Here is a 25,741-nt window from a genome sequence, read left to right on the forward strand (position 1 = left end):
TTTTTTTTTTTTTTTTTTTTTTTTTTTTTAATAATAATAAAGAAAGACTTCAAAAAAGATCTAGGGGACTACCAGGAGAGTAACTGAAGAGACAAAGTCTTGAAACACCTTAGAATCTGAGCTACTGGCCCTTACAACACTAAGGAATTTATAGGCATCAAAAGGCTACAGTGCTTGGAAACTCATGTTGCAGACTGTGGCTTGCAAACATATGCAAACCGCTAAATAATGGAGTGAGATGAATTTTGGCTGTATGAAGATCTGAGGAATCATTGGGTTGCTCTAAGACATGCAAGTGCTTTCTCCCTGAATTTGTTTAATGTTTACTTGGTTCATAAAATGCTAAAAAAGAAGGCATTTACTGTACTGCTAAAATTAATGAGGAAATAATAAGTCTCTCAATAACAGCATACAGCAGGAAATCTCTGATTTTTGTTTTTTTTTTTTTTTAAAACCACTCAAACTGGCACAAAGGCATCATGTAAGGAGGACAGCGGAAAAAGGAGAGAAATGAAGCCCATGCTGAGTTCAAATGATACCACTGACCAGCCTCGAACTTCCCACTCTCTACAGAGGTGGATTCTATTGTTATTTATTTCCATTAGTTTCTTTTATCCTGTCCCTACTCCCTAGATCTATTACTGAAGCATAATTAGGTTATGGGGGTTTGAAAGTGCTAAAGAAATACATTGTTTTAGAAGTGCTTGCTGTATTCCCTTTTCAGACATTTTCTGTATCTAGGTTCACTACCCATATTTACAAATTATCAAAGTAAGCAATAGGTTATTAACCTAATGATGTAGTAAAAATGTAACTGTTATTTAACTATTTAATAATTTATTTATCACTTTATTCAGTGATAAAAATTACATTAAAGACTTCAATGTAAGGGGTTATGGGAATACTAACATCTACTTACCAGTGTGCCCTGGGGACTGGGGGACTGGACTAAGAATCAGGAGGTGCCGATTTTGTTTCTACCTCTGTCACCCTTTGGACAAATTACAGCCCTTTTCTGTGCCTCAACTTCTCTCTTGACAAATAGAGAAAATGTAGGGGAATGAAGGTGAGGGGAAATTACATTTGTCCAGAAATCTCACACCGTTTGAAGCTCTAGTCATCTGAGCTGGGTACGTTGTGGCTAAGAAATAGAAACAAAAAACCCACTGAAACCTTGTGTTCTTATCAAACCCATGCCCATGGGAGATTTTTCTGGATAAACTGGTGACAGAGCATATTATAGGCTTGTACTTGCAGCTCTTGATTAGGCAAAGGATGCAGTGAGCGGGAATGTGCCAAGCAACGTGGGACTTCGCTTGCAGTTGCACATCAGATGTTGAGGCAGCTGCTGCAGAGACTGATGGAAGCGGAGAGTTTTGTGCCTCTTAAGTACTGCTCGGTGCCCCACAGGCCTGAATGAAATGGGGAATTACAGTCTGATGTCTGTGATGATTAAGAAAAGAAGGTGGCATATATAATCAAGAAAGATGTAATTATACTGCATATGTAATTATGGATATATGCATTATTGAATATATAAAAATACAAAAGTAAAGAGAGCAGACTGGCTAAAAGCTAGCATGGAAAATACAATACTGAAGCAAAAAATTCTACTACAACTATGGCGGGCCAAAGTGAAAACACAAACATCTAATGAAACCCAGCAGCAAACTTGGGGACCACCAGGGAAGAGCTAATAGCTCAGTTTTGTTCACTAGGTGAAGAAGAATATTTAAAGTTTGGTTTTAAGCTACTTGGTAGATAAGTTAAATGAAAAAGGATAAAAAGTTGCAGACAACATAACTGTCAAAATTTCAAATTTGCTAGGAGACTAAGGCCTCCTCCTAAACCACTGCAATTTCAGCAAAAATAAAATAAGTCAATTGGTCTGTATTTCAATCTATCTCCAAACTGCAAATATGCTCAGGTCAAGACCTAAACAAATCTCACCACAGCATCTGTGTGAGCACAAGCAGTCTCTTCAGTTAAAATGTAGAGCAGTTGTAGAATGAATTTTATCTGTTGTTCATGATTTCTTGATTCCTTGGTGCCAGAGGTGGACACTTTCCATCAGATGTTTTCAGCTTTTCAAAAACATGGGTACCTCGACATGGTTCCTGTAATCATGGCCAAATAAATGCAGTCTTGGCCATTCTGTTTAAAAACAGCAGTAGTGCAATAAATCATTTGTAGGAAACTGCTTTGCAGTGAATGACTTATTTTGCCTTTAAGGTGATGCAGCTACAGGCTGTGATAACTTGATAAAGGCCCAGGGAGAATGAATGGCTTGATGGGGACTTAGTTGTGGATATGAACCAGGTAGCTGTTCCTGTGCTGAATATATTGACTGAGAATAAATGGTAAAATGGCCATCTGTGAATGAAAAAAGTGGTTCTAGTGGATAGTCATATGAAAAAAAAAACCTGCAGGGAAGAGGATGAAAATGAGTTTGAACAGTGTCTATTACGTTTCTTCCATGACAGTTATGTACAAATACATACGTAGTATTGGAGGCAGTTATGCTGGGAATTAAGAGTGGTTCTGCTGAACCAACAAAAAGATGAGTTTTCCTTCCTTTCACCTTTGATCCACGCATTATTGATAGGGCATGGCACTGAGCATTGAACAACCTCCTGCCCAGAAGTGAAGAAGAAGAAGGCTGTACCAAGCACTGCAGGAACGCATCAAGAAAAGTAACTGGAACATTCAGTCAAGTCATGAGCTTCATCAGTATTTCTTGTAAAGAGAAGGTGTCCATGTGAGCTATGGAAAGGTTTTTAAGATTCTTATTATCAGATAGTAGAGTTCCTGCAGTATTGATTTCCAGTGCTGGTTGTTGAATCAAGTATTTGTCAGTGGAAGGGCATTCAAAGGAGAGGGAAAAATGGTTGGTTCAAAAAACCCCTATAGTAATATAGAGCAGTGGCATCAGGCTTACAAAATGTAGCTGCCATGCTTGAGAGCTTTATGGAGGACGTTACACTGCCCATCACTCGTCTGTTTGCTCTGGCCAGATACCTTGGTGCATGATAACACTTTTGTGCAGCTGATTTACTCATCAGTGGTTCTTGCCAGGCTGTCAGTATGAAACTGAAGCCTCAGAAATGAGGGATGTTTCAATGTGCATGCACTCAGCATCCACTGAGGACAGTTTCTACAGACAAAAGAGAGATCAAACCAGGCAGAAGTACCACTCCTCTGAGACTCCCCCACATATTAGGTCCTATAGGAAAGTTTTTATTACAAAAAATTTGCAAGTGAGTTTGCCAGTGTTGCAAACCCAGTGTCCTGGGTATGGAGGAAAGAGAATAGTCTGAGTGGGAAAAAAAGTTCTGTTAATGGAAAATTTTACATCCCCTGAAAGAAGCCCCGAAGAGTAGATAAATCTGTGGAACATTTAACCTGGTTGTTCTTCACAAGGGAGACGGTCTGAGGTCAGAACAGACAAGGCATATCTATTCTAGCTTTTCAAATTCATGGATCTTGGGAGACAGCTTGCTAAATAGTTAGAAAACCACCTCAAGTTCTGTGATTTAGCAGCTACACAGAAGTCATGCTGATGTCTTGTCCAGATGGCCTTCTAGAAGGCTAATTCTGAACATGTCCAAATCAGAAGAAAATAACATATCTGTCATGGAGGCTGTGCTCAGAAAGGATCTATTTCAGCTGCATATCTCTGTGTATGCCACTGTGTTTTGTCTACTGGAGCACAGATACAGAAGTTACAAGAGGGATTTCAGAAAAACAGCAAAGATCCTTATGTTCAAATCTTGTATTTGTAGAATATCAGCTGGTAAATACAGATCCTTTGGAAGATAGTATTCTGTCAAAATGCAACACTAAGAACTTCTTGTTCTCAACAGAAAAGGTCTAACAAAGAAATTTTGTAAAGGAGTTACAAGAAACTAGAAAGTGACAGACACAGGCATTGTTTTGTTATATCTTGGTCATAGAAAATAGAAATGTGGAAGTTATGCCATAAAATTAAATTTTCTGGATATTCTGGAGTTTGAAAAATTCCAGCCAAATTGAAAATATTTTTCACAGAGTGCTATAATGATGTAGAGGTGGACTCCATAAAGTAAGAGGACCCTCACTGTAGCAATATCTCACAGGGATACTGGGGATACCCTACATGTCTAGCCAAGATAGTAGTTAGTTGTAGACAGCGAAGGCTGGAGTGAGATATCTTGGCACAGTTTGGTGCCCACTGCTACTGCCACTATTTGTTTGTAATTTTAGTTTTTATTCAGTGTGGTAATGATTCAACAAAATGTGTATACAAACACAAGCAAAAAATGCCTGGGTGAACAAATCAGGTGTGGTCATCAAGAATGTTTCCTCAAGGTTGTGATGCTTTAACTCTTCTCACTCCACCACTGTCCCTGATAACAACCAATCTGCCTTGATCATTACTAAGCACTGTTTTACCGAATAGTCCATAATTTGCTTTCTAAAGAAATGGTGATGGTTAGTGGCTTGTATCCCTCATCATACAACCCTGATGAGGGTTGTATCCCTCATCAGAACTGGATTCCCTGCTTTGTTTCACAAAGATGAAACTCTCAACCCAAACAATTTGGTAAATTTGTGGCACTCCAGGGCTCCACAAACTATGTTCCCACCCATCTCCTTTATTTCCAGCCAAAAGGTGTAAAAAGAAAGACTTAATGGGATTTTGGAGTCTAACTGTAGCAGTAAGACTTGCTTATTTACTCCTTGTGGAACAAGTACAGAGTATATCCCTGTGTTCCTCACATTTTGGAGTGGTTTTATGCAGAGCAACTTGTTCTGAGAAAGAACAGAAGGATTTGGACTGTGAAGACTCAAAAGGACTCACACTGTCACCTCAAAGTCCAGCCTTTGGTACTGGGAACCTGGAGTGTGATAGAAAGTACAAACAGAAAGCTGCTGCATAGCTTAAACTCTACATATTGGTATAACAATCATGAGAAGGCACATGTTTTGGTTTACCTTTCCGACCTAAATAATGAGTGTTCAGTGACAAGTAGGTGGTAGACAGGTGAAAGCTAACCTGTTGGTCATATCAGTTCATTTTCTGGATCAGTACCCAAAAGACTGTTCCCTTGGTTTGACACTGATTAAAAATGTTCATGGCACCCACAATCTTTCATGCTTTAACCAGAAAAAAAAAACCAACACTTCCCCAAGCTCATGAAAAACCTTATATTTTGTAAAATCCCTTATTTAAGCTTGATAGGAGGTCATGCACATCATTAAACGTCCACATATTACAAAATCAGGGCACTTTTTTGGCAGTAGTATGTAGGTGCTGCAGTGTGCACATATATTTTCAAAAATAATGTGTTATATGCATGTGTATCTTATACTCTGCTTTGAAAACTTCCCCCATTATTTTTCTGCCATCATTTAACATCAATTGCAGGCAGACAGTAGAAATATTGATAACTGAGCATGATTTCTGGGCCAATAACCAGCTTGGCTTGTCATCTGGCTGCCACCGTGGGGAATAAGAATGGAGTTTGATACATGGACCCTTAATAATTTTTTGTCTGCATTTTTAATGGTTTCTCTTATAAATGGGTTCTTTGTTGTGTTCTATTTTTGTGAAAATTGAAGAAGCTGGCAGTAGATTACAATTGTAAATGAGTGTTATTCTTTCTCTTATATCTCCATTATTCTGCTTACTAGTTCTCATCTGCCAGGTTTTCATTCAACCACATTTTTTTAGTGAAAAGGTAAAATAAAAAAAGAAGAAAGAAGTGAGAAAAGCATCCTGATCAGGTTATTTTTAACTGAATATGCACATTCGGAAAGAGAATTCTTACTTTTCAAAACCAAATAGCCACCAAATATATCAGAAATGAGTGAAAATTCCTGTATTTGCTTTCTTTTTCAGAAAGTTAGAAAAGAATAAGCCAATAAGTTGAATAGAAGTTCAGGAAATTTGCTTATTTTACATTTTAATCTATAAAAAAGAAAACACCAGACTTTGTTCAGTGTAAATCTTAAGGAAACATGCTAACAAAAAAGAACAAATATGATACTCCTGGATTTTGCACATCCTGTTGGTGTGAGCTTCAGGTCCCATCTTGCCCTTTCATGCTCAGGTTTGCTTCCCAAGGACACCAGGGTGCAGGGTTAGGAGTTGGCATATGGTTAGGACACGTGAACAGAGAGGTAAGTCTCTGGCCAAATTCTGCAAAATTTCCCAATTTCAAAAGAAGTGCTCTGACTTCATAGCAACATATATCAGAACTAGTTGATACAATAATCCTGCATAGCATAAGATTAAGTTATCCGGTAACCTGAACATCTGCCAAACTATTCATCCACTTCTCATTCCTCAGCAGTACCCGGGAGGGTTCTCATGACAGGCAGGGAATAGACTGCTTCATGGGAATGTCATTTCTGTATTTTAGGCGTCAGTTACATTCACACCAGAAGGTAAAATGGTGCAAGGATTGATGCCTGGAAACAAAGTGGAACAGGCTGTCTTGAGTCCATATGGCTAAACTCTCTAATCTTCAGAACACAGTTGTATTACAGCTGCCTATTAGGCAGCTTTTGGTCTATGCTAGCCTCTAAAACATGAAGGGAATTCCTTCAGAGAGTGATTTTGGCCTGGGAAAAATTATGCCAGGGAGCATACTAACAGCTGAGCAGTATGGAAGATTGCCTATATTCTGCCTTTAAAAAATAGGCAGAAAACAACAAGAAAAGTGGAAAATGCAGGATAAGAACAAAAAAAAGAGTAGAAATGGAAGAAGGAGAGTTAAACACCCCAAAAATGAGGAAGAATTCAGAAGAATTCCAACTGTGGAGATCTGATTAATTAAACTAGCTATTTATATAGTTAATTAAAGTGATCTCAAAATGCTCTTTTTTATTAAAAAAACCCTCTTTACACCTAATGGGGGAGAAGTAACCATAGCAGAGTTAATAGTGGGATTTTCTTTTCTTTAGCTTGCTCAAAGTGATCTCAGTAGTGCTCTCAGGAAAACAGAAAACACTGAAAAGTGTATGATTTTGCTAATTATTTTCAAGTAAACAAGGAAGGCACAATATTGCTCTGCATTAGAGGAAGCTTGGGGCAGACCAGCAGCCTTAAGGACCAACTGGAGCAGAATCAACACTCATCACTCAGCAACGTCAGCGCTGAGTCACACAACTCCAAACTGAAAATTAGAGTCTCTAAGCTCAGATAATTTCCCCTCATTCTAGAGTCTGTGTAGAGAACCAACACATGCAGAGCATCTTTAAATGAAACACAATGCTTCTGTGTATTTTTGTAATAAGAGGTAAGTATTTTGAGAGACCTGAGTCCAAGTAGAAACCTCATCAAATCACTAAGAGTGAATGTCACGAGTCTTTAGCTCTTCTTGATATTGTTCACATTTACAACTTGCTTGTTCTTGGCCTCCTGCCCCCATGGCTAGGTACACATGGCTCAAATGCAGTTGCCTGGCAAGAGGTGTTTAGTTGTAGGAGATGCCCTTAATTACCTGGCCCTCAGAGAGAGCAGGCAGACACAAGAGCAAACCACCTGTGCCTGTTGGACTGGCAGCTAGGCATTTAGTTTTCAAGAAATGAAATAAGCCTGCAACTGTGGGTTGGATTTTATGCCAGCTAAATGTACACAACTGAAAAATTAGTTCAGGCTCTCTCTACAGGATAAATAGAGGCACTAACATAGATTAATTAGTTCCAAAGTCATCTAACATGTGTTGCCGAACAACCTTGGGTGATACAAGTCTCTCTTCACTGACTACTAAAGGAGCTTAAACTAAATAAATTATTTTAAAATTGATTAGTTTAAAGGAATATAGTCTTGTTGCATCTCTAGAAAAATATTGTTAAATGCAAGGTGATGCACTAGGAACAAGGCATGCAGCCCATGGTTGCAGAATGGCATACCATGTCCGGAACAACATCAAAGAAAGATCAGAAGCTCTCCTAGCCATCAAGTCAGCATGACCAACAAGAACAAACCAGAAAGACCAAGCAGGACTTGGCATGTAAACCAGCAGGCTGATTGACAGACCAGCCTTTGACATCTCTCAGAACTACCTATGTTGAGTAGCATATGTGAAGGAAGATTTCCCTGAGTTTGAGACTTTTCAGAATAAACAATCCATTCTGTAGGTATGGCTTCACATTTCTTGCATATGATTCCATTTTTACTATAAATCAAAATATTGACACTAGGTCAGGACAATAATTTGATACCAAGTTCACCAAAAATAATGGTATTATCTGCGCAAGTATAGCTCTAAAACTTCCAAAATTCACATCTGTAACATACCTTTCCCCTCTGAACCACAGATTCAAGGCCTTTCCTGTCTAGCAGCTGTATAAGCTCACCACATACTGCACTGCTTAGCAGAGCAGTTACTTCTGGATTAGAGCTAATTTACACCCACACTGTTCAGGCATGCAGAAATTGAATAGTCCCATCAGCCTGGAACACAGCACACACTGATAAACACTGCCAAGAGCTGGGTAGTGAAGTCACCAAGGAGCACAGGGGTGCAATTGCCTGCTCATCCATGCAGATGTGCCTGTGGCATATTCAGACTCTGGGTCTGCCAGCAGTGGCTTTTCTGCATGACTTGGGCTGTATCCTGAAAAATACTTCGTCATCTAATTCCCATTTATTTCAGATACCTCTGAAAATCTTGCCTATACCCTTTGGGGTAGGAGTTGTTGTGCGTCTAACCACTATTTAACTCAGTCTGTCTTTGACCTCAAATGTGTACTGCTGGTACTGACTACTTCAGTAGAAACAGTCATCATCTCAGGTCTGTTTTCCTAATACATTCTGACATACGTGTTTTCATAACTCAGTAGATTACCATGTAATCATTCAAATAACCCTGTTTTAACTCCATTTAAATTTAAATGACTGACACACAGACTAGAAGTTATGCTTTGTTACAGCTGAATGTGGAAAGTAAAATTTTGGAGGAAGTATCTCCATGTAGCACGGATGTCTTTTTGTACCACTGACACTCATGATATTTACTCCTACCTTTTTCAAAAATCCTTGGGGAAATATGCTTACACCATGGGTAATTGATTCAGGTTGATAGTTCCTGCTGAGTAATTACACCCAGTAAATGCCTGTGAATATAATTTTCTATCAACCAGCAATTTATAATCAAGCATAATTGGTTCAGGTGCGCATACGGTGTGAGTGACATGTGAAATACTAGCATGTGGAAGTCAAGTGACAAATTATACTGGATGCTGTAGCATGTTGACCTGCAATGTCATGAGGTTTCAGATTTACCCTGGGAATTGATAAAGCAAAATAAGACTGAAGAGATGAAGTAAATAAATGAAAACATCGAATGATGTGCAGCCATTTAAGAAAATGAGACTAAAACAACTGATTAACGCTAACATTAAAACCATGTTCAGACTAGTAAAATAGGTGTCTTTTAGAAGTGGGTTATTGTCAGTCTAAGACCAGGTGCATCCTAAACAATATTTGTCTTGTTCAGCTATATTTTTAAATGAACTGGTTTTTCCAGTTTAGATATGTCTGTAGATCCATATGTACAAGGAACAGGAAAACAGCTATGAAACTTCCCAGTAACTTATTGGTTATTAGCCTTTGTGGGACCACAGGGAAAAAAATTTCTTTCTAGTTAGCCAGAATCTGGTTTAAATCCTACAGGCACTTGCCCATGAGTAAAGACATTACTCACCAATGTGGGCCAAAACTCACTCTCAAGAAAGACATTCATTTCCTATCCTGCCTTTGGTGTGTATCCTGAAGGATGCAGGCTCACCCTTTTGTTCAGCCATCAGCAGATGGATAGATCACTGGAGTTGCTTTAAAATATTCTCTTCCTTTATTCTTCTGGTGAAAGTTTCAAGGTAAGTGGTCCTTTGGGTCAAGTCCAAATGAGATATACCAGGAGAAGGACAATTCTTCATCAGCACCTAGAGTTAGATCTACTTTACTGGAAACATATTCTCAGCCACTGCTATCCTGACCGAGACCCTGGAACTCAGGGCAGGAAGAATTTACAGTGGAAGTGAAGAGGCCTGTTACCAAACAGCGATCACAGAAACAAGCATAATTTTGCTAACAGACTGAGAATTTAAAGACAAATAATAATGTGCTGCCTGTGAAATGCCTGCTGCCTTTGCAGTGCTGGTGATGCATGTGCCTGCAGCTCTGTGATAGAGAACTGGTGTGACAGACTGCCACAGCAAAGCAGGACTGGGCAAAAGGGCAGCCAGCCGTCACTGAGATGTGGCCATTCAATCCCATCTCATTTCTTCTTTTTGCTTTTCATACTTCTCCTCTGGTGCTGAGAATACGATCCTGGTTCAGAGGTGAATGAGGAAAACATTAGCTGTGGCAACCTACTTGTGTAGCATCACCGATTTCCTTGATGTGGCATCTCTAATTGAAACTGCAGCTCCGTGAGAGATGTACAGTCAATAATTTAAGAATTAAGGTATGTGAAAAGCTGGGCTTGTGTGGCAAGGTTTTGTAGTGGGGGGGCTACAGGGATGACTTCTGTGGGAGGCTGCTGGAAGCTTCCCCTACGTCCAATACAGCCAAGGCCAGACGGCTCCAAGACAGACCCACCAAAGCCGAGACCATCAGCAATAGTGGTAGCGCCTCTGGGATAACGTATTTAAGAAGTGGAAAAAAATGTTGCTGCACAACACCAACAGCAGTCAGAAAAGAGGAGTGAGAATATGTGTGAGAAACCACTCTGCAGACACCCAGGCCAGAGAAGCGGGAGGGCAGGAGGTGCTCCAGGCACCGGAGCAGATTCCCCGGCAGCCTGTGGCACAGCCCATGGTGAGGCAGCTGTGCCCTGCACCCGGGGGCGTAACGGGGGAGCAGATTCCACCTGCAGCCCAGGGAGGGCCCCACGCCACAGCACGGGGATGCCCAAAGGAGGCTGTGACCCCGTGGGCAGCCTGTGCTGGAGCAGGCTCCTGGCAGGACCCATGGGGAGAGAGGAGCCCACGCTGGAGCAGGTTTGCTGGCAGGACTTGTGAGCCCGTGGGGGTCCCACACTGGAGCAGTCTGGGCCTGAAGGGCTGCAGCCCATGGCAGGGACCCATGCTGGGGCATTCATGAAGAACCGCAGCCTGGGGGAAGGACACACACTGGCCAAGTTTGTGGAGGGCGGTCTCTTGTGGGAGGGAACCCACACTGGATCAGGGGAAGAGAGTGAGGAGTCCTTCCAATGAGGAGAAAGGAGTGGCAGGAACAACGTGTGATGAACTAACTGCAACCATTGCACCCCATCCTCCTGCATTTCTGAGGGGGAGGAAGTAGAGAAAATCAGGTGTGAAGTTAAGTCCAGGAAGAAGGGATGCATGGAGGGGAAGGTGTTTTCAAGATCTGTTTTAATTTCTCATTATCCTACTCTGATCTGATTGGTAATAAATCAAACTAATTTCTCCAAGTCAGTTTTGCCTATAACAGTAATTGGTGAGGGATCTCTCCCTGTCCTTATCTTGACTCACAAGCCTTTCATTATATTTTCTCTCCCCTGTCCAGCTGAGGAGGGGAGTGGTAGGGCAGATTTGGTGGGCACATGGTGTCCAGCCAGGGTCAACCCACCACAAAAGCTAGTCTGGATCTGCCTGATTATTGGGACCTGACCATAAAGATTCTCAGACTGGAATATGCATCTGGGAGGAGGATGGTTCAGCCCTACCCTTCTCCTCACAGTAGCAGGCTTCCAGAAATCAGAGCCTGTGAGTTTCCAGGGAATAACCACAGCCTGTACTGGTCTATCTGATGGCTTATCTCTCTCCACCTATTTCTCATGCCAAAGTCCAAAACATAGAATCACAAGAAGTCATTAACTGTGCAGCTCTTTCATTCACTGAAGGATGGACATCCCCAAAGGAGACTTAGCCAGTAGCTCACTGATGATCACATAGTGTAATTCTCAGCCATTAATTAATCGCCACACCTCCCTACACAATTTATGGTGAAGATGGACGCCTAACACAGGGATCCACAGAAGCCACTGTATTGAACACCAAGCTGCTTAGGCTAGTCACTAAGGTGCCCCCACAACAGGAGTATGTATTATGCCCCAGGTGGGACACAGGAAAATGATCTCCATCTGGGTTTCACAACTCTGAGGACTTCCCAGGGGATTGATGCCTGATGTCCCTTGACACACAGCAAGGGACAATGAGAATCTTACCTAAATGTCTTACTGCCCTAAGTTTGCTTTACTTTCCCTATTTCCAAAATTGATATGTATATATGTACTTTAATATATGCATACATATACACATATATATGGACATTTTACTGTGCAACCCTTGTACTATTATGAAGACTCTATATGAAGATGGAGACCTTATAAGCAGAGAGAAAGCATAAAAATACATAACCAGCTGTTCTATCTAACAAAGGATCCCATCTCTCAGTGGCCCATTTCAGACACTAGTAGACACTGTCAGACAACAAGCTGAATGGAGACAAATGCCTGCTGTGGCACATTCCCCTTCTGATATTTCCAAACTTCCCAAACTAATGAGTGCATTGGAAGTGTAACATCATATGGACCCTGGTGGATTTTCTCCCATTAATTAATCCTTTTCTGAATCTTTTTATATGTTTAGCATCCAAAACATCACTCTGCAACATGCTGCATTTCACACACACACACAAAAAGCATGTTTTATTTTCTTTTAAACCTACAGTCCGATAACTTTGAGACCTTGAGTTACCAGAAAGAGTGAATTGCTTGGTCATCTCAATAAGTTTCATAACATATTATTAGTCAGTATCTGTCTTTTTAGTTGTCTATTCTCTGAGTTTAAACTAGTTCAAGTCTATGAAATCCTTCAGTGTGAGCCATGCCACAGCTCTGGTCAATCCTGTTTTTTTTTTTTTTTTTGCAACTAATCTAAGTCCTCTGTAACTTTTTTGAGATAAGGAAGCAGAACTGTACATGGGATGGAAGATTCAGCTGTGTGTATATGAACGTATTTCTGTAAATACACAATGACATCCTGATGTTCATTTCTCTGTGGCTTTCCTTGCAGTTCTGAACCTATTAAAACCTTTTAGTTGTCCACTAATCACTGTGTTATCCATGCTCTTTTCAAAATCTCCCTCCTTCATAACTGAAGCTAATTTAGAGTCTATTGTCCTAAAGGTAAAGTTTAGATTATCTTTTTCCTAACACTGCATTTAGCAGTACTGAATTTCAGCTGCCATTTTCTTATTACCCTGCAACTCAGAACCGTGACTATCATTATCTACTGTAGTTCTTTGCAGTTAGATTTAGTTCTGACTACTCTGGTATCAGTATCTGATAAGTAGACTTTGTCACCTCACCATTCCCCTTCCTTTCAAATGCATTTATGAATAAATTCAACAGAGATACACAAAGTATTAGAATGACTAGCAATGATAATGTTATATCATTTCTGGCTTGTTGCTGCATTGCTTCAGCAACTGATTCCAAAATGCTTTCCTAAAACAGGATGAGTTCAGTCTTCATAACTCACACTTAATTTATGGACATCTTAACAATTGAGAAATTATGTTAGTGCAGGACATGAAGAGAGATGGAGAGAAATCATGAAGGCAATTCCCTATGATCACTGAACAGTCATGAACTCTTATGCAGCATTGATTTATCATAGATAAAATTTGTCCCCTATAACCTATGAAAAAATAATCTTACATGGTGCTCAGAATCATACAGTTTTCGTTCTTCTCCAAAGTCTGAGATGTGTAAAAGAAGATTTTTCTTTTCGCTGCCTATGAATTGACATGTAATTAGTTTTTATGAGGTGTATTTGTGTTTAGTTTTCTGTAAATGGAAATGCATTGCTGGCCTATGGTGCTGAGGATCTGCATCTGTTATCTTGATCCTTCCAGGACCATGTTTTGGCACAGAGAATGCTCTGATATATGCACCCACACACAAATTTTCATTCCCAAAATTCGATGTCCATTTGGTAACGTGTAGCCTCTACAATGGTATGGTTACTTGCTTGAGAAAACTTTGACCATTTTTCCTGGTAGGCTTTGAAAATGAGATTCCAGATACTCCTCAACACCTACATAAAAATTATCAGCTTGGACCTGCTATGCTCAAAACTTCAGACAGCTTGTCTCACTGGGAGTGACATTTGGACTGGTAATTCCAAGGCAGTAATAATGAGCAGAATCAAAAGGCAGAAGTGAAAGGACTTGTGTGACCAAACACAGTTACTAGTGCCCAAAACCAAACCAGGTTCATGTTCAGAACATCATCTTCCTAATTAGGTGAGATTGCAGCAGCAATCTCCAAAAGCAGACATATCCACTACAAAAGGGACAAAAAGAGATCAGTGAAGAGCAGTGCAACCACTTGAAATGCTCAGAAAGAGATGGATTTAAACTGAATTAAGGTCAGCAGAAGTGACAAGAAAAGTTGTTCTGTAGACTCATCCAAAATGCATTTAGATATTATGAGAATTATGATAATATAAATATCTCCAGACACACCAAGTGACATAAAATACCTATTAAGAAAAGTACATTCAATGAGGTATACTGCAAACCATTATGAATATTCAATTCCAATCAAACTAAAATGAAAGAGAGCACTCAGGGACTCTGGATTTGAATCCCAAAAGACAATTGAAAGGAGAAAAAAAAAGGAACTACAAAGAGAAAGATCATTAATATGATCTTATAACCAATGCAGAGAATATTAAGTAAGCTTTTCACCTATGATATGGACAAAATCAGACAACATGATTTTAAGCATCTTAGTAGGCTTGAAGTATGCTCTCTCAACTTTTGCTGTTTATTCTGCAAACAGAGAGCTGTCTGTTCACCTAGAGCTGTTCAGTACCTTTTAACTAAAGAACTAGGTATGGCCAAATAGTAGGAATATATATAGTAGGAAAAGAGAGGGAAATGTGCAGCAGACATCTGACTGCTTCAATTTGTGGCAGAACTTTTTAGTGTGGTTACACTGAAAAAATAACTGAAAAGAGAAATAAGGTGTACTAGTAACTTAGGAAAGAGGCAAGCTTGTTCAGATCAACAGGGACTAGATAGCTGAATATTATAGCAATGCTATGCTATGCAGGATATTACTATGAAGTAAAAAAACCTCCAACTTCAAAATCATTAGTAAGTTTTTGAAAGTTTCCACTAGAATTGTTAAAAATGTAGATATTTTACTTATTGCTCCATTGCATTTATTAAGCTAGTTTTGCCAAATTAGAACCCATTTTCATGTACATTCGATATATGAAATACATATTCTACTCATTAAAAGGTGGCTATATGATTTTACTTTCATTAGCAGGCTGATAATTTTGATGAAAAGTTTGTGAAGCATCTAACTGAAGGATTATTTTGCCTGAGGAGAAGATATTTCCTGTGTTTTCTCCTTTGTTCTTTGTTTGCTCACCTCTTTAATCTTAAAGACATCTTTCAGGGAGAAGAAGAGACTCAGGAATCAAAAAGGGTAAGAAATGTGATACTACTACAAGCAAGTATTGAATATATTTCTTCATTTTTGGCTATTTCAGGTTTTTGACATCATAAACAGATGTAGATGTATGTGAAGATTTGTTTAGTGATAACATCAGAAAAAAAGCAAAATAATCTGTGCTCAGCTTTTTAATAAAGCTATGAACAGTGTGGCTTTACTTGTACAATCTTTCTCCCCCCCAGCACTTCTAAATGAGATTAAGTTCTTGAAAAGTTGCTGAAGTCTATGGGAATACACATTCAGACACTGCAGAATGTTCGATGCTGAATTTATAGATATAATAAAGCATCTATCGGTAGAAATAGATTTAAACGCAGAAAAATCATTTGCCAGCAAAAGGAACCAAATAAATCCCTGAAATAAACTTCAGATAATATTCTCCAGCTAAGACCAAGTGCATGGACCATTTTTAGAACACAGTTTATATAGTTTATGCGCTCAAAGCTAAGCATGAGATTTTACTGAGACTCTTAAGAAGAAAATATAATATTTCCTGTGCCATATTCAAACGGGTTGTAAAAGGATTTTCCTATGTTATTTTACTTTGGATCAGTACAACATGTACCTGTGTTGTAAAGGTACTGAAAGAAAATGTCAGTGTGGACAGATCACATACACCTGTGGGGTTTTTTTTGTGGGTTTTTGTTTGTTTGTTTGTTTGTTTGTTTTGTTGTTGTTGTGGTTTTTTTTTTTTCAATTTGTAGCTCATATCCACTGAAATATTGATGTTAATAAGAATAAGGCCTTCCATCTAGTGACACTTCAGACACTGTGGTATCCAAAGCACTGGATGAATAAAATCAAGATAAAATCTGATTACAGTGAAAAAGATTTCATTCTGGATGATTAATGTTTCCTGCACAAACGAAGGCATTAAGCTACCTCTTCAGAACAGCTTAGCCATTTTACATGGAGTAGGAAGTATTTTCAACCTGTGAATGCTGTACATTCCTAAAGCTGCTACTGGTATGCTATTCTGTTTTTTGGATTTGTATGAGTGCTCCAAGAGGAAATTACACTGAGTGTGGAAGATGAACATGGTCCAGATTCAGTTTTCCTTAATTCTTTTATTAGAAGAAATGGTGTATCATAGGAGAGACTTCACAGAAAGACTTTGGAAAATTCAGGGTCCATTTTGCAGATATGAAAGCAGTATTCCCTTCCCTTCAGATTTCACAAATTTATAAGGTTATCACTAATGAGAACATGCTTAGCTAAAATGAATCACAGAACTACACCTGGACTTCTCTTCTATAACTGCCATTTTAGTACACAGAACAGTCTTTTGCACTTATGTAAATCTTAGGAAAATGGTTTTATTTCACCTTCTGGAAACTTTTCTATTTGATAGGGTTCTCTGTTTTCTGACCTTTTTTACAGAGAAACTGGGAATAGCTAGTCTTCCCTCCATTTGTCCTCATCTCCCCAGTGAATTCTGAATAGTATCAACAGAGATGCTGTGTAATCAGGAGTGTGTAAGTAAAGATATACAAACCTAAATTTTGTTACCCATTGCCGATAATCACTGACTATACTTTGTCCAAGAAGCCTTGTACAGTTAAATCCAATATAAAAAAACAACCAAACAAACAAACAAAAACCAGGTAATATCACAGCACAGAGTTCTCCTTTCCTAATTCCTATTTTAACAAACACATTTGCTCTTATTCTGCAGTGTATCTTTATGCTCTCTGACTCTATATAACATCCTACTTCTTTTTAATTCTTCAAATCCTTCATCTTCTCATAACTGTTCAAACCATAGATATCAGCCACATAGTTAAACTATAGTCCAACCAAACAAATCGCATTCAAGGACATTGTAAGACTTACTGATAAGGTATGTTGCCCGAATGCTTCTGGTAAAGTAATCTGGAAAAACATCACCCTTTTTAACTGAGTTTACTCTTTTGGAAGCTTGGTTAAGCTAAAGTGGACTTGTCTTCCTCATGCTCTCATCTGGATTAAAACTTTCCTATAAATATCAGTTTCCAATAAATTAACTGCACAAAGCAATAAAAAAGTGAAAATGTGCACATTCTGTCTCTGTTGTCATTAACTTAAACTATTGAGTTACTTCATTCAGTCTCTTAAATTATTATTAACCTAGTAAGTCTTTTCTCTACCTTTCTCCCACCCTTATCTGTAATCTCAGAGTTTCTGATAGTTTCCCAAGATTCTTGGAAAGAAAATAAATATAGCATATTTCAAGATTTGCAGTATCTTACGGGATGAAAGATATGTAGTGAAAAAGAGACACAGTCTGGAAGTACCAGCAAGACATTGAATAAAAACAGATTCTGCTTTTCATAACAGATATTTTACAAGTATTGGATTGCAAAATGTTGTGGAACTGGGATGGTTAATACAGCACTCAACTACACATTACTTCATGACTTTATATTGCTCAGTTAGAAATGTCTGAAATTTTTCCTTGAATCTTTTAGTTTGGGGATTCTCATCCTTTCCCTTGAAAGATGAGCTAATTTTTTTCACACTTTCTTAGGTTTTATGCAGTGTTCTGTGCCACTGAAGTAAACTGAGCAAAAGGCTTAAGTCACAATAACAAGCTGATTTTTGTAACTGAATATAATGAATATCTAAGGAAGTACGCAGATATTTTCAAATAGCTGGACTAGATAAGCAATTCTGCTCAGAGCAGAGAAATGTGGAGGAATATGAAAACATCTGGTTGCTTTAATCTGAGACTGATTTAAAGCCCTGTTTGGGATTGGCACCTCACCTAATGATATGATCACATATTATTGGAAATTGTGTTCATAGGAACAGTTCATGTCTTTCAGTATCAGCAGCTGTTCCTTAAGAACTTGATCAGCCACGTGGCTTTGGAAATCCATGTAAACACAACCTCAGCCTGTACATACAGCCTTGAGGCCCTAGAAAGGTCTAAGGAAACCCACTATGAATTATTCTGGCACATACTGTGTAGCCTCTTCTCTTCGGTATGATATTTGTGTCTGTCGTTGCTCTTATTTTGTTCTCATTAACTTGAATTCACTTAGTACTTCAAAAACTTCACCTCTGCCTCCCCTCTTATTAATATTTTTGTCTTTGAAAGGTATTACAGAAGTCTCTCCATGTACTTCCTCAGCTGTAAGACCATTTAAATAAGAAATTACTGTGATCTGGCTTTAGACAATGCAGTATCTGTTGTAGATCTATACTAAATATTTTTCCTTAACCTTGTCAAAGCCAATTGAACAATGATCAAAACACATGCTGTTCTGAATGAAGTGCAAGCATTTAATCTTTTGCTTCCATTTTACTTGTACTCCATTTAAACTTATCCTTGATCTCTTATCAGCCTCTCAGAGTTCTTTCTAGCTTGTGTTGTTATTGTAATTGTGTAACATGAAACAAATGAAAAAAAAAAACTTCTTATGCACTGCTAAAAAAGATTTAACAATAACACAGTAATATCATGTCAAAATAAATTGTTCAGTGCTAGTGAACACACACAATGGTATTTTGAAAGTGTTTTACAAATCTGGTATTTTATTTTATCTTTCAAATATTGTTGTATACTGGGTTTCCTTGATATATGACTCTGGAAATGAACTACTTGTGTGAACAACATCTTGGAAACACATTAATCAGTGCTATATTTTTTCTAGTCTCATTATTATTATCTTAATAATTTTATTATCTTGTTATTATTATCTTAATGGTTTTTGTGGGTTAATAAAACTCCTACAAAGTTCAGCCATTCCCTAGTTCACTGATACTAGAACTGATTCAGAGAAGTCCACCAAGACCCTTCTGGAAAGCTTTTAGTAACTGACTTGGTCTGGCTTTTCTTATTTATGGCTCTTACATAAGCATATGAATCTTTTGTGCTAGAGACTGTACAAAATAACATGAAGAATCTGTTGCACCTTCCTTTTCTTTGTAAGTCCTTGCTGTAGTTTCTTTGAGCAGTCAGTATTGGCCATAGACATGTCACAGAGATTGTAACAGGAAAAACGGGCTTATCAATGGCATAATTTCCTTCATGACATCATGCCAACTGTGCAATGCTGACAATCCCTTTCCTGGTTGTAATTACAGAAGACTAATTGCCTGCATTGTAAGCATTAAGTAAGACAGTCACAACATTTAATTAATTTCTAGCATTTCACAACTCCATTACAAAGGCTAGGAGATGTAATTGGGTCAAATAAAGCCACTGAATATACTTGGATGAAATGCAATAATTTGACAAAACACACAAAAACCTCCCCTGTTATGAGCTATACCTACTGCAACTGAAACACAGTAAACTATGTGAAATGCAGTGCATTAACTGGACCATGTAGGTTGTTGAAATCCTTGGGATTCAGACTTGTGTGTCTGCGAATTCTGGCTGACTTAGAGTATGGATCACTTGCTTCATGTCTGATATACTTTTAATATTTAGCTCTGTTGAAATAACTAACGTTGAAATAAACTTTTTTATGGTGGTGAAGTATGAATAGTGTTTCATACAGAACACTGCAGTTCCTATCATTAAAATTGCATGAGTTATCACTTCCATTGGTTTTGTTCAAGTTGTGAAAAAGTAGCCCCTTGTATTGTATTCCCCTTACTTAACTGTTAACAGTTTCTCTGGGGAGTGTCAGTGACATTTACCTTCTTTCTCTAACACACTTTTACCACAAGCATTTCTGCTTGCTTTGAGAGATGGAAGAACTACAAAACCATCACATCAGAGACTATAAGAGGAAGAAATCAATGGAAATTCAGCCTTTTAGCCCCTGCTGCTATCATCACTGGGAGAAAAAAAATAATAGTTCTCAAATTAATTTTGGTAGTGAATGCTAAACAGGCATTAAAAAAATGCACTTACTTCTCTCTGTTGAATATGATGAATTCTTTCCTAACGGTTTCCAAGCACTGCTGCAGGTGTACGTTCTTTAAAAAACAGCATAAGTTGATTAAAAAAGATGGAAAATCATAGACAAAAATCACAACAGAAACAATACTGAACAAAAAGGCTTGTGAATGAGTACTATCAGAAGCCATTTTGAAGACTCTTCAAAAGTGGACCATGATAGCAAAATCAATCTTTCTTTCTTTTGGAAGAAGTTCCCTGCAAAGAATTCCTGAGTATTTTTATGCCTGATAGCTCTAAGAACAGCTTGCATGAACATTCAAAATCATTAGAGTAGCAACAGAATTTATAAAACCTCACCGAAATGAAAATTCAAGTCTGGAAAATGATTATTTCTTAATCTTCTCAGAAGTTTAGACTGTTTATACAATTAGTCTACATGGGACACAAGAGACAGCTTTAAAACATTTGTAAATAATGAGTTTTTCACTGCATACTTTTCATTTTTGGTACTAGCAGTGGATAAATACTCCTTGTAACTATCTATCCATCTGTGGGGAAGCATATTTGCCAACTGTCAACAATTTTTCATACTTTAAATGAGCATCTGTGAGAATCTTAAAAATGATTATAACTTAAACATGCTGTTAATATTTGACTGAAATAAATGGTTGCTTTTCATCTTGCTTTGGAGATGGTTTATGCCGTATGTAAAATGACAGACAGAGGTTGTGTGTATTTTCAGAGATGATAAATCTGAACTTAACTGAGTTTATCTATTAAAGAGCGTAAATGAAATGCCACTGACTGCAGCCACAGTCCCCATCTTACCAGAGGGCAGGTTTCCTTAGCTCCATCTTTGGATTTGTTTTTGGCAAGTCGCTTTTTCTTTTTATGGAGAGGCTTGGACTCTAAAATCATTTCTTCAAGTTCAAAGGTAGGATCACAGTTCAGTCTTCCTTTCTGGTACAAAAGGATTCAAAGTTACTCTTTGAAGTATCCTTGCAATTTTTTAGTTTGCCTGGCAAGTATTAATAGCATAATAATAATCCAGCTTCCCGACCACATCTGCAAAATGAAAATTCTTTTTTGTCCTGGAGTGATGCTTGAAGTTTAAATAAAGTTTGTAAGATATTAAAGCAATTATGAAGTCAGATTCTTTTACTACTTATATACCAACATGCTACTAGAGTGACTACAGTTATGTCACCCCAATCAGAGAGATTAATCTGGACCTAGGGTCTTCAACAGAATATCAGTTAGTGTTGTAGAACATAAATGGCAACTGTAACAGTGGAGGAGGGATGGGGAGTACTTCTAAGACCTTACTTGTTAAAATCTGTTTTTCTGAAGAGTTGCAGTTGGATTCAGTTATCTAGCTCCTGTCCATCATAACAAAGGAAGGAGTAGGCCTATTTTGGTTAGCAGCGATAATATAAAAAAAATGGTTCATAGAATCACAGAATGCCAGGTTAGAAGGGACCCCAAGGATCCTCTGTTCCAACATTTCTTGGCAAAAGCCCAGTCTAGACAAGATAGCCCAGTAATCTGTCCAGCTGAATCTTAAAAGTTCCAATGTTGGGGAATCCACCACTTCCCTGGGGAGATTATTCCAAGGCTGATTTTTCTCATTTTGAAAAATTTTCTTGTGTTCAATTGGAATCTCTCCAGGAGTAACTCGTACCTATTACTCCTCACCTTTTCTATGTGACTCCTTGTAAACAGGAAGTCTCCATCTTTGTAGCTACCCTTTAAATACTGGAACATGGCGATAAAGTGTCCCCCAAGTCTCCTTTTCTTAAGGCTGGACAAACCTAGTTCTCTCAGCCTTCCCTCATATGGCAGGATTCTCAGTCCCTTTGTCATCTTTGTGGCCCTCCTCTGCTCTCTGTCCAGCCCATCCACATTTTTTTTTTTTTCATAGTGGGGACCAAAACTGAAATCAGTATTCCAGGTGCAGCCTGACAAGCGCCGAGTAGACTGGGATCATGACTTCTTTACCTCTTCTGGTGATGCTTTTGCTGATGCAGTGCAGCATCTTGTTGACTTTCTTTGCCACAGCACACTGGTCACTCATATTTATCTTGTTGTCCTCCAGGACCCCCAAGTCCCTTTCCACAGAGCTTCTCCCCAGCCAGGTAGATCCCAGTCTGTGCTGCACTCCTGGACTATGTTTTCCCAAGTGCAAGACCTTAGACTTGTCCTTGATGATCTTCATAAGGGTCTTGTTAACCCACTCTTCCAGCCTATCCAGGTCACCCTGCAGGGTGGCTCTCCCTTCTGAAGTGTCAAATTCCCCACTCGGTTTGGTATCATCATCAAAATTCATCAGGGCACACATGATCCCATCATCCATATCGCTTATGACGATATTAGACAGCGTTGGGCCAAATATCAATCCCTGGGGGACCCCACTTGAGACAGGTTGCCATTTTGAAATCGAGCTATTTCCCACCACCCTCTAGGTGCGGCCTGTCAGCCAATTCCCCACCCACTGCACAGAACACTCGTCTAGGGAATAACACATCAGTTTCTCTAGGAGGAAGCTGTGGGTATCAAAAGCCTTGGAGAAATCCAGATAGACAATGTCCACTGCTTGCCCCACCTCAACCAAGAATGTTACTTTGTTGTAGAAGGTGATCAGGTTTGTCAATCATAGTTTGCCCTCGATGAATATGTGTTGGCTTTTCCCAATCACATGCTTTATTCTAATCTAATATTCTTTTTCTATTCTATCCAATCTATTATACATTTTCTTACCCTTTACTTACATTACTTAAACATTCTGAATTTTCCATTTTTATCTTAATTTGTGATGCTTTCACCAAATCTTAAGATTCTTTGTTGCATTAGGAAGTCCTTTTTTAAGCAAGATGATTGGAAACAACATTTCTATATGATTGTTTCCTCCCTTGATTCTTTTCAGATTCTTCCTTAATTATTTTCAGGTTCTTGATTCTTTCAGATCTTTTCAGCATAAAAGTTTACAAGAGCACAGTTTATGACTTGAGGGTTTTTTGTAATTCTATTCATTAGTGTAATAAAGTCATCTCATGACAACATTTGGGATAAACTTTTCCTCTCCTATTTAGGGATAAGAGCCAGAAAAATCTATAGTTCAACTGAACCCAATACATTTTTTTTTAAGTCATGAGTTGGCATCCTAATTATTAGATCAGTGTTTTGCTACTGCTGTGATCAGAATAAGATGAATTCCTTTCTTTTCCTCATTCTCTCAAAGCATTTAAAAAATTTCAACTTGAATTGCATGGTGAAAGATCTTAAAAGCAGTCTGTTTTCCTCTGGGATTTCTGAGAGTTCAATCACACTATTGTCACTGACAAGGTGGAAGTACTATGATAAGTCATATATATAAATGTTATTTAGTAACAAAAGGCACTAAGCAGTAGAACACATCAGAAACCACTTGTATAAATTGTGGTGTCCTACAATGAAACGTTGATTTAGAGATCACTCCATCATTTTTATTCCTAGCAAGGTCTGTATATTCATAGCATAATATTAATCTCTCTGATGACTTTACCTTATCCAGTAAGGTTTATTACACTTTATTTGTTTATTATTAATGAAGGTTTATAATTTATATAAAACTATATATATATATTTAAACAAATAAACAATTATTTACATTTGATCACTATCAGTTCCTTTCTTGGGCATGTACGCTTTTTGAGCACCTAAAAAATGCATCACTAGTTCTGAATCTTTAAAAATTCTGTAAATAATTTGCTTCCTTTATCAAATATTTAACAATACAAAAAAAACCCCACTAACAATTTATTACTCCAAGCTAAATGTAAAGAAACTAGCTGAACCATAAACACATGTACTAGTTAAGTAGGAACGGTGTTTATGGAATCAAACTACTCAGTGAGAAATTAAACAATGGAACCTTCCTACCACAGGCGTCCCACGTGCCCTCTTGCCTGCAGAAGGCAAGCAAGCTTCTGACACTAAGGGCAAGCTGTCAAAAAGTTATAAAACTTTCTAGTTATAAAACTTTCCCCAGGTCACAGTGTATGTTGGCCCTAATTCACCCTCTCACCAAAGCCTGCAAATCAAGAAATATTTTGTGTGTGACTCCAGTTAATCAGCGAAAGTTTTGCTGATACAACAGAGAGAAAAGTTATTGGAAAGTGCCTGGCCAAACTTGGTTTAATGAAACAGTAAAGTTTACTGTAAAAAGAGGTGTTGTGCTAGAAAAGATGCTTTAACTCTCACCTTCTTGCTGTTTTTCCTAACACACCTGATCAATCAGGTGAAACAAGGCCTGCAATATCAGCCTGTGTCCTGAAGTGTCTGGTAGGGCTTGTAATAGAATTTTCAGATTAATCTGAGTAGATAAAAGTAACTTTTTACTCCTATTTCCTTTTAAACATAGATTATTGTTTTGCCTTCAATATTACAGATCTCCAATATTAGAGATTCCTGCCAAAACACAAATAAGGTGAATCCAAATGTGGAAAGAATACCTGGTTTTGGACACCTGTTTAATGGCAGACAGTTCAAAGTGTTTCAAGAGGAATTAGTCTTTTTTCAGTCTTCATCACATTCACCATTGTCAACACTGGCCACAGAGACAGGCCACTTGGCTAATAGAGGAGTACCAGAAACATAGGTTCTACAATGGCTTCTAAAATTACATTTGAAATTACTTTTTTCACCATCCTTAAGAAGTCAGAAAACTTATCTATGCTCTCTCAGGAGTCAGGTACCTTCAAAACAACCTAAATTTAAAAACAGTGTAGATCTCAAAACAACCTAAATGGAAGAAGCAAACTGCCACATGAAAACTGTTAAGGAATTAAGGTTACTTGTCTGTGGCCAGATGCAGACCATCACACACTTGTGTCCCAGCTCTAGGTAGGCTGAGAGTAAGCTAGATGTGGAAAACCTGCAGTGGCTTTATTAGGTCCTATTACTAGAGCCAAACCGCCATAGCTCAGTCCTTAGGAGGCAGGTTTAGCAGCCTGTTGGCTATACACTCCTGGATGAAAGCTGGCTTGAGTCCAACTGTCAGGAGCAGAGTTAAAATGGAATATATGACCTTATGAATTCAAACTTGAGTGGGAGAAAGGAGGACACTGAGGAGATGTCTGGGGAAAGGAAAACACTGAGGCAGCAACAGAAACAGAGAACAGACTTGCCATAGGCAGGTTTCAGTGGCTGGTTTTGCTGAAGCAGGTTGAAGTCCTCTCTTTCGACTTTACCTAAGACATATACCTAGGCATTATAAGGCTTTGCTTGGCTAAGACTCTCCTGGATCCCCATATATGTTGTACCTTTGGGTATGAGGGACTGAATCAATCTTTAAAAATACAAAGCAGGGTTGTGAATTTTCCCACGTGCTGACAGTTGTGGATTCCAGCTAGGAACAGGAGGTCTAAATACTCTGCTG

General features: G+C 38.4%; 1 protein-coding gene across 1 annotated transcript in view; it reads right to left on the reverse strand.

Annotated features, from left to right (window-relative positions):
* STK32B (serine/threonine kinase 32B) overlaps window positions 1-25,741 on the reverse strand; it is a 177,295-nt gene that overhangs the window by 5,290 nt on the left and 146,264 nt on the right. The window contains exons 10-11 of the mRNA XM_026846779.1: window positions 21,154-21,285; window positions 20,338-20,402 (exon numbers count right to left, since the gene is read on the reverse strand). Coding sequence (XP_026702580.1) covers window positions 20,338-20,402; window positions 21,154-21,285 — 197 coding nt within the window. The remainder of the gene's footprint in view (window positions 1-20,337; window positions 20,403-21,153; window positions 21,286-25,741) is intronic.

Source organism: Athene cunicularia (genome assembly GCF_003259725.1).
Source record: "Athene cunicularia isolate RWA chromosome 4 unlocalized genomic scaffold, athCun1 chr4_part1, whole genome shotgun sequence".
NCBI classification, from domain to species: Eukaryota; Metazoa; Chordata; class Aves; order Strigiformes; family Strigidae; genus Athene; species Athene cunicularia.